The following is a 10,216-nucleotide window of genomic DNA, read 5'->3' as shown; positions in this document are numbered from 1 at the left end:
GTGAAATCTATGAACTAATCATGTTTTGGTACTTGTTGTCTAGCAGATACCAGTGAGAATTGAGTGTGGATAATGCAATTTAGTGAGTCAGTTAGAATCATATAGGCCTTTCAGCGTGATTTATTTTTGTGGAAAAAAATGTGCTGGACTAGGTGGCGGTCATATTTTGTACCGCTATGCGGTACATCTAGTTTGTTTTCAAGTAGCAGGGAATTCAAGCCAAACCGTTGCAACTCTGCCATCAATCATTATGTTAAGCCCACCTAACGACTCTATACACGATTTCAATGGCCTGATTAAGTTTCGATTTCTGGAGCTCACAAGCCAACGGAGAGTTGCTAGACTAGCCCTGGCAGCAAATTAATTTTGCTGCCAGGGCTACACGCTATTGGTGTGTCTAGATTTCTAGACTAGGACACGGCCGTTTAATATTATTGATTATCATTATTATTATTAGGAGGCCCCTAATTGGTCGAGGCCCCTGGGCTGAAGCCCAGGTAAGCCCCTGCATTAAGGCGCCAGTGAGTGGAGGTATCCTTAGGAAGAGCCTGGGGTGCGAAATTTAAGCAAAGCACCTTGAGGGAGAAAGAAAAGATATGTTAGCATTTCCATATTTTGATATTTAGAAGGTATGCAGCTGCTTTCACAACTACCAATGCTTACTGTAAAAACATCCCAAGCTAATGTTATACATTGACCTAGGCCTACTTGTAGCTTAACATAGCATTTAAGCATTCTGCTGTTTGAGAATTAGACAGACGCACCTGGTGCTTTAAAGACAGTAAACAGCTGGCATGCATGAATACTGCTAGACATGAATGTTCCAGTCTGCTTTGATGCACGGAATTTATCGTGTGGTTTTCCTAACCCCCATTTGTTAAATAGATTATCACGGTCAAATAGTTAGTATAGGGCAGTTCCAGCGTTATGGATGTGACAATTGAACTCATATTGGTAAACAAAATGCCTTAGAGTAGGGGCAAAATTAGTATCAGAGAATTAATTTGCATAACTTTTAATGTAACCTCTGTCCTCTGAATACTGAGAAATCCTCAAATTTCATATAATCATTTTCATCCTAAGAATACAAGGCATTTTATCAGCGTTATGGATGTGACATGAAATAGACACACTTTTGTGAGAGATTACAGGTTTTCTACAAACTGTGAATTTTGAAGGAAACTGCCGAAACTATGATATATGTAGCATGAAGGAGACTTGAATGAACACAAAAAGTGTGTTTTTGAAACTATGCGTCATTTTCGTAATGCATTATGTAGGAAAAACTGGCGTTATGGATGTGACGGTTTCACGTTATGGATGTGACGTGTCTGAACTAGTCCTCGACAAACTACATAAAACACATAATTAAGTAGTGAATTTTGATATGAAACAATTGAAATAGTAATCATGAAAAACTAGCGATGAAATTATTGCTTCCTCAGTGCCCACTAAGATCCACAGGAAGAATCAGGACAACAAGTAATTTTAAATATAAAAAAGAAATTAATTTTTTTCATCAATTTTGGTCAGTGATTCCCGGGTTACTGAAACACCAGGGAACATGAAACTTGGTGGCCACTCCCCCAACGCGCTAGGTTAAATGACTAGCCCTACCTGAAATGTAAGGAGTTGTGCTCTTAAAGGCAAGCTGAGCATACACATTGCTCTACCATTCCCTTGTCAATCTGGAATTTGTCAAAGGATACAATTTGTTTGAACCTTGAGTCCATTTATCCACTTTTTAAATATGTATAATATTACCATGTGAAAAATGTTGTTTCTGTATGGTTGCACACCATATTTATGATGTAGAAAGAGTGTAATTCTCCATCAAATTCAATCAGATCAGTTACAAACAATAAAATATAGACCTAAATGAAGATTTTAACAACAGTTCTATTTGCGTATGCACAACTTTTTTTTTTCATGGTAAGGATGACCTTTGCATGGAATTGCCCTATAGCAGAGAAGCTATGCCACTTTCATCAAAACCTATTACAAAGCTATAGCAATGTTATGTCATTAAATACGATAAACAGTGATTCTGGTACAGATCTGCGTCTTCCTTATCCCGTTAATACACATATTACAGTATGTAACCATATTCTGTCCGTTCGAAAAAAAAGTTGCGCTAACTGTTCTAGTTTGTTACAAGCATCATGGGCTGTCAGGCAGTAACATAAACATTTTTGCTAGGCTAGCCTTCCTGCTGCGACATTACACCATTTGTACAAGACAAGTCGAGCTATTTTATCCAGTGTAATTTATCACTTACCACTATCTTGTTTTTTCTTGTCATCCTCTTACTTTCTCTTCTTTCTTTTCTGGCTTCCGGACGCATAACTCCACTTTATTATGACTGCCAAGGTTTTTATATTTTCGCGGCAGCAGAGATCACGAACCTGGCTGGCAGGCTGCTGTCAGCGACTACTGAGAGGGGCCCCCTTGAGGGGGATCCCGGTATTGCCGGTAACAGTGTTGTTGCACTTTACTGCATTGACTATCAAAGGGGCGCTCACAGTTTGTCGCTGCATTTTATTCTTAACCAGTCGTTGTCTTGGGGCCCCTAGCCAGCTCGGGGCCCCAAGCAATTACTTGGTTTGCTTGCCTGGGTGTATCTGAGATGACTACATGTTCTGTGATATGAAGAGGTCAAAATTGCTGCTATTGGTGCATGCTCCCATGATGGCAAGAAAATGGTCATCATTTCAGGGAGGAATTTCACACCAAATGTATGCAAACAAATTATTTTTGTAAAGAAATGTCAAATGTTAGGCAGTGGTGTGTTTAAAATATGATTCACGTTATTCTTATCTAGACTTTCAATCTGGTTAAATTGCTTCTCACAATGAACAGGGCATATCTCACGCTTTTTTTCTTCAGTAATTTTGTGGCGATTCCCAGGACACTGAAAGACCGGGCAGCACGAAACTTGGTGGGCATGCCGTCCCACAAGGATTACATGGAACCATTGATACTCCACATTCCATAAAAGATGGGGGCAGTATACCTCCAGAAAGTGAGTTGGTCTACCCTAGAGTAACAACCGAGAATCGTGTATTGCAGTTTGGCTGGCGGTTATGTTGCCCGCATACCACCTCCCATGGCCGAAACTGGTATTATGACACCTGTCGGGCTGTGGCTAGTAATTTAGCATGCTAATTCTGGTTGATATCTCTGCAGCACTATACCTTGGCATTTTTTTAATGACATCATCGCCCTTATTTCTTCTCATTCGTTTGATGCGTGTAGCTAATTTTTTGGATATTTTTACCTCAATTCTAACACATGGCACCTTTTAATATATGTGTACATTAAGTGACTGTACACCAATCGGCTTGTAGATGGCCAGACACAGTTTTCTGTGAATATCTCGAGAACCGTAGGGCTTAGGACGACCAAATTATTTTGGTATGTTGGTCTCCAGGGGCCATGTCAATTCATCCCATATCCACTGATTTGTGGTGTAGCGCCATCTAGTTAAAAATGAAAAGGCAAAAACGATGCGTTGTAATTGCAGGTATCTTTGGCTGACAGGTTCAAAACTGCATGAGTATAAGTATATATACTCTTTTGATCCTGTGAGGGAAATTTGGTCTCTGCATTTATCCCAATCTGTGAATTAGTGAAACACCCTCAGCATACAGTGATCACACAGTGAGGTGAAGCACACACTAATCCCGGCGCAGTGAGCTGCCTGCAACAACAGCGGCGCTCGGGGAGCAGTGAGGGGTTAGGTGCCTTGCTCAAGGACACTTCAGCCGTGCCTACTGGTCGGGGCTCGAACCAGCAACACTCCAGTTACAAGTCCGAAGCGCTAACCAGTAGGCCACGGCTGCCCCCATGATATTTGAAGTGTAGGATCATTATGACACCCTCTGAATGCATGCAAAGTTTCGCACAAATGCACGCACACACACACACACACATACAGACACAGGCACACACACACACAGTACACATGCACACACACGCACACACAGGCACGCACACACACATAAACACACACACGCACACACACACTTATATAAACACACTCACACACACATGCACACACACACACACACATAATCATAAACACACCCACACGTGCACACACACACACCTACACACGCACACCCCATTACCCCCACATACACACTCACAAGCGAACACACAGAGAAGCACACATACAGTTCACAAAAACAAACACACACTATGCACACACTCAAATACACAAAAGTTGCATGAGTATAGGGCTAGAGTAGGACATGGAGACAAATTAGCAAGCATTATTTGCAGGATTGAGAGGCGGTCATATTTTGTACCGCTTTGTAAATCGAGTTCGATTCAGCACAGCCAGCTTCAGTGTGCAAAGATTTGAGCATCTTTTGTCTGCCTTTGAATGCCTAACTAGAGTAAATATGACCATTTCTGACCATCTAATAATCACCTTTACAGATTTCCAGCCTTTGTATGTACTGTATGTATTTTTTCCATCCAACCCACACAATTGCCAGCTCACCTGGCTACGTATAAAGTGAAACTCCTTAGTTTCAGTAGGGTAAATCTCTTAAAGTCTATTCCTAGAAAGGAAGGCTTACACAGTGCATTTATGCATTTTCATTGTGATCTGATTTTGAATAATGTTCTTTTGTCTGAGATTCAACACTGCTATTTCAAGATAGATTATTACTCTTTGCCTATTCTAGTTTTGCAACAATGCTGAGATTAACACACTTTACAGTTTTTCTCGATTGCTTTGACCTGCTTAAGGAAACTGGGATCCACTTGGTCTTCATGAACACTTTCTTTGCACAGCAGAAGTCATCTCTTGCGAATGTGTTCACACGTTTTTATTGGGTTCACACATTTCTCATACCCTTTTGCAAAACAGTTACTGTATGCAAGATGTCATTCAACATCAAACACCAAACTCTATTTGTTTTCCTGTACTAAACAAAAGGAAAACATATTTTCACAGATGGTATAGATTCCTTGCATAAGTTAGAATCTCTGATACACCTGTGTGAAACTCCCTTCCACAATTCTTCAATCAGCAATCATTCATTATCCATAAGAGATGCCATGTCTGTTCTGTGTTGCTATTTGCAAGTATGGATCTAATGCACATTTAGAATATATTGCCTATTTGGTGAAGAAAACAGTACAAAAGGTGTTTATTGTAGGTCTATTTCGATGAAAGTTGTAGTTCAATGAAATTTGTCTTGCCTAGGTGTTTACTGTAGGTCTTATATGTCAATGACAATTACATCTTGGGAGGAATGAATAAATTATTTTTATTCACTAGGCTACATTTTGTCTTTTCACAGTTTTTTTCTGATACCAGAAAAATGAGGAAGAAATTGAACAGACATAGCAAAAATGCTCATTTTGAGAACTAGATTTTGCATTTTGTTGTCCAGTGTGTAATGATTGATTGAAATCACACAGTGATTTGGCAACAGGATGTGTTGTTTAAAGGCAAGATTTGCTTTTGATACATGTTTTAAGTGTTTTGAGAGAGTAACAGCCTTTTGCAAGCAAAATGTGCCATTTTGGCCAGATTGCTTTTGTTCAGACACGGGTGTTAACTGTTTTGAGAACGTGATATCAGAGTTGACAAGAGCATCAAAACAATTGAGACAAACTGTAATTTCATGATATAGTGTTGGTGAAAATACATATGAATATGAAACCAGGTTTCACCCAACACAACCATAAATGTAACATTTCATATCACCATTTTTATCATTGTTCTTCAAAAAAGTACATTTTCAGATACATTTATCAATCATTAGTCCTTTTTGGTCCCAGAGACTTAAACAGACAAGTCTGTTTGCATATTGTCCTTGCACAAATAATGCTGCAAGTCCTGCTATCCATACCTTGCACGTGGATGGGCATGGCTGGGGCGGGAACAGCACATAGTAGCTGTGGGCTAGTCAGTGACTGAGGTTCATCCAAGTTGTTGATGAATAGGCTTATATGAAAGAAAAAAAATCAAGTTTTTGCATCTACAAGATTACTGTAGTCATCACATTCAAATAAGGTGCACAGGTGTAGAATTCAACACCAGACGACTGCAGTCCGTTAGAGTAGTCATGAATACTAGTACCAAGGGAATATTACAAGTTGTGGTGCTTTTAGTGGGGTTTGTGAGTACAATAATGGCTTTTATTTCATTATATCATCCATACTGGAAGGAATCGACCAACTATGGCAGTGCCATTACAACTGCCACCATCTACGAGAACCTTTGGATGTCCTGTGCCACTGATACAAATACCAACGACTGCTTTGATTTTCAGTCGCTGCTGGCCTTACCAGGTATGTTGTTGACGTTATCATTTTTATCACTGATATTCATACAATGATAATCACAATGACAAAGATTTTTTAAAGAGAAAATAATGTCCATTATCTATGGGTTTGCTATATACTACAATATCTCATTCTTACTATAATAGATTATTATTGGTGTATGTGTATATGTTATTTTAAAGTTATATTCATCTGCTGTTGGTTATGTTGAGCATATATTTGTCTTTACTGAGTTATTTTTGCTCTTACAAAGCCAGTGAGTGATTGCCAAGACTGCCAATTATGCGTCACTGCGTACATGCCGAGTGTGCATTTTTTGTAGAGCTTTTTGGTTCTTTGGCAATACTAGCAAAGTTTCATTATGAGTCTATGTAAAGATGCAAGAAAATGCCTTTATTTCTTTAAACAATAAACTTGAATAGTAATCTCATGCAAAATGTTAGACCAACTATGGTTCTAAATGTATATATCTACAAATGCTGAAAATATATTCGACATCATAGTAACGTGTATTAGTCAGGTCCTTCTCAACACAACAGTACACTGTACAACAGTACAGTATAGAATGATGTTCTCTAGGTAAGAAACTTACAATACCAAAGTTGTTAATATATTGTCTGTGGAGCTCTACAGGCAGGGGCATTGTCAGACATATTGGTCCCTATGAGAGAATGCAATATTTCAGCCCCCTAATAATAACAATGTTGTTCAATGTGGGCCACCTATAGTGCAGGGTCCTTCCAATTATTCAACGTTCCTCCTCCAACTGACTGATGTGAACAAAATAAGATAAGCAGGGAGATGCAAATATGTCAAAATCCATGATATCAGTGAAGTGTTCTAAAAGGAAATGTGTTCGTTATCACTGATCACTGTGGTGGAGGGGGGGGGGGGGGGTGGCGATGGCGATAAAAGGATTTTTTTTAACTTCTTATCAATTTGTATGTGTACTGTCAGATGTGGGGCAGAGTTAGCTTAACGAGCAGTTTCAGAAAACGTAGGGCCTATGAGAGGATTTCAGCCTCGTTTTTGTTTTTCAATGATTGATAGTGATACGCTGTCATCACATTTAGAACCACAGCCGAGATGCTGTGGCTAGGCTGAACATTGAACTGCCGTGCTGTTCAAGGCTTTGATAAATTGTCTACCTGTTACATTTGTGTGGTCTCGGTTGGGATGGAAACGAAAAAGTGGTGAGGAAGGGCGGTACTTTCAAAAGGGCATGAGAGGAATTAATCATTGGTCGTTAAATATTTGCGAGCATCAACAAACTCAATGTTTTTGAAATTAAATGTCGAAGCGCATTGTTTAAATTGCGACCCAATGCTTTGAAGAAGAGGTGCGGGTAAACCAAAGCGCAACAAACAGACCGCGCAAAGGGATTTCTTACTGGAGAAGAAGGCTGGTTGTGGAACTGGGTTCTTAAACATCTCGATATCAATCAGGGGTACGGACATGAATCCAATTGTGGAAGCAGTGGCATTTCTTCTGGGTTTTCTTGGCTGGATAATGGTTGGCGTGGCTCTGCCAAATCGGTACTGGAGGGTATCCACTGTGGACGGCAATGTTATCACGACCTCGACTATTTACGAGAACCTGTGGATGTCCTGCGCAACCGACTCCACGGGAGTCCACAATTGCCGTGATTTTCCGTCATTGCTCGCCCTTTCTGGTACGTAAAAACATAATGTAGACTTAATGGACAACATGAGTTGGTACATTAATCGTGCCCTTAAGAACCTCATCACGTTATCCGTACTTCTCAGTGCTGTACCAGGATGAACTTACGTCCATGAGAATATTAGCCTACAAATGATTCAGTTTCTCAGCTTCACCCACAGACGCGCAATTGTTTTTCGAGATGCCTATACAAGGTAGAGCTTACAAAATCAACTGTGAAGTTGACAAATAAAGTGGGCATTCGTTTTTGGAGTCTTTTAACGAGGTTTTGTCTTCATCCAAGATTTTTCAGTGACTTTATACTGACCTTTCATAATGATGAAAATATGGGATGTGGGAGGAAATTAATCCAAGATGGTCTGTGTTTGTGGCTGTGCCCACAATAAATAATTGTTTTAGAAAATATTTTTTTAGAAAACTTGTTTATGTTTATAGGTTTTCTTATGATCTTATCTAGGAACTGGCCACCTGTTAGGTTAGTACATTCGACATTACACACACGCGCGCCCGCGCGCACACACACACACACACGCACACACCACACACACTCAAAAGTGCAGAGAGAAACGAGGTTTCGAGGAACGAGGTTTTCAAAAATACAAAACTTTGTTCTTTTGGGCTCTTTATCGATAATTTGTTTAGGTTATTCATTGTTATTTCCTTTCATTAAGGTTACATCCAGGCATCCCGTGCGCTCATGATTGCTTCAATTGTAATGGGTTTTTTGGGGATCATCGCAACCCTGATGGGCATGCAGTGTTCAAAGGTGGCTGGAGAAAACTATGTACTGAAAGGACGGATTGCTGGAATCGGTGGAGTATTCTTCTTACTTCAAGGTACCACCTAATGGCTGAATGTTTACGTGAATGTAGGCCTACAACAACTTTTTGCAACTGATATGATTATGCCCTTAATGTTTTGCCTGCCCTAGGTCTGTGTACAATGATTGCAGTTTCGTGGTATGCTTTCAACATCACTCAAGAGTTCTTTAATCCAGTGTATCCAGGAACAAAGTAAGAAGTATTTCCTAAACTTTATTTTTGGAAAATACGTATGAACAAATCAAGCAACATCTCCAACCAAGGCCCATACATGGCTGAATAGCTCTCTGTATTGAAAAAACTGCATTCATAGTGGAGACAAATATTTTCTAGATCTGTTATCGATTTATATGTTATTATATCTTATTTAATATGCTATATTCATAACATTGTGTACATCTTGTGTGTGCTTTAGGTATGAAATTGGACAGGGTCTCTACATTGGCTGGTCCTCCGCCACCCTGGCTCTCTGTGGCGGCTGTTGTCTACTGTGTTCGTGCAAACTGGAGTCTAACAAGAAAGTGTGAGTTAATAAGTTAATCAGTTATCTATAGATCTTAGACAAAAAACAAAAAGTCTTTAGTCTGACCAACATTCTTCTTGATCCTACCTTTTGTGTATTTAACAAAAAGCTTTTGTGTGTCCTGCTTGCTTTAAAATATGTTCTTTACCTTAAAGGATGCTCAGTGTTCTGTTTGTCTTCCGTTCAGAGTACTAAATGAAATGTTTTCTCCTTTCCTAGGCCATACCCATACCAGCCTCCTACTCAATTAACGACTTATTCTGGTCCAGTAATGTCCCAGGGGCCGCCCAGTCAATATGTCAGAAATGCTTATGTATAATGTCTGACGCAGTGTGAGGATGTAAATTGCCATAACAACACATGAACAGCAAAACCACCATTCAAAAAGAATGCCAAAATGTCTCTTCTTCATCAAACATCTGTTTATTATATTCGTAAAATCAAACCTTTTCAGTTTTGTTGACTTTTTGTAAATAATGCCCATGCTGGCTGTGGAGGGGAACTATGCAAGAGATACAATTCATGTCTTAATTGTTTTTCATGTTGTTATATTATTTTGCTTTATAGGTGTTGTCTTAATCATAAAAAAATAAAAAGATGAATTGTTTTATTCATTACATTTCATTTAATTTACCTTCCTGAAGAAGTTGCCTTGTTGGTAATTGAAGATGACCTGAAACTTAAGCTGAACAAATCAAACAATGCTTGTTTTAATAGTATTTGAGTTATATAAATACACTGTACATATAAAGATTATTTTATACCAAGAGCGTGTGTCTATTCCTTTGGATATCTAATGTTTTTAATTGTGTATCTAAATGCTTTCATAATCTAGTTTGGACGTTGAATGTGCCAGCCTTAAATAAATAGATATTTCATTTTAATT

General features: G+C 39.1%; 1 protein-coding gene across 1 annotated transcript; it reads left to right on the top strand.

Annotated features, from left to right (window-relative positions):
• Positions 1–7,761: 7,761 nt before the first annotated feature.
• On the top strand, positions 7,762–9,334 carry LOC143111706 (claudin-15-like). Its single transcript, XM_076273960.1, has 4 exons — positions 7,762–7,978; positions 8,658–8,822; positions 8,918–8,999; positions 9,223–9,334. Exons 1-4 carry the CDS (start codon positions 7,762–7,764, stop codon positions 9,332–9,334), a joined length of 576 nt encoding a protein of 191 aa, XP_076130075.1.
• Positions 9,335–10,216: the final 882 nt, after the last annotated feature.

Source organism: Alosa pseudoharengus, unplaced genomic scaffold (assembly GCF_046254945.1).
Source record: "Alosa pseudoharengus isolate Yale_2024_CS ecotype anadromous, Long Island Sound unplaced genomic scaffold, YU_APseudo_1.1 YU_APseudo_1.1_scf_8, whole genome shotgun sequence".
Classification (NCBI taxonomy): domain Eukaryota; kingdom Metazoa; phylum Chordata; class Actinopteri; order Clupeiformes; family Clupeidae; genus Alosa; species Alosa pseudoharengus.
Note: the sequence above shows the minus strand (reverse complement) of the source record. Positions and strands in the feature narration are given on the sequence as shown.

What these genes read in the sequence shown, in the direction of transcription:
- LOC143111706 (XM_076273960.1), top strand. Translation starts at nt 7,762, where the DNA reads ATGAATCCAATTGTGGAAGCAGTGGCATTTCTTCTGGGTTTTCTTGGC. An exon ending in GTCATTGCTCGCCCTTTCTG is followed by an intron (nt 7,979 to 8,657) that starts GTACGTAAAAAC and finishes CCTTTCATTAAG; the next exon opens with GTTACATCCAGGCATCCCGT. An exon ending in AGTATTCTTCTTACTTCAAG is followed by an intron (nt 8,823 to 8,917) that starts GTACCACCTAAT and finishes TGCCTGCCCTAG; the next exon opens with GTCTGTGTACAATGATTGCA.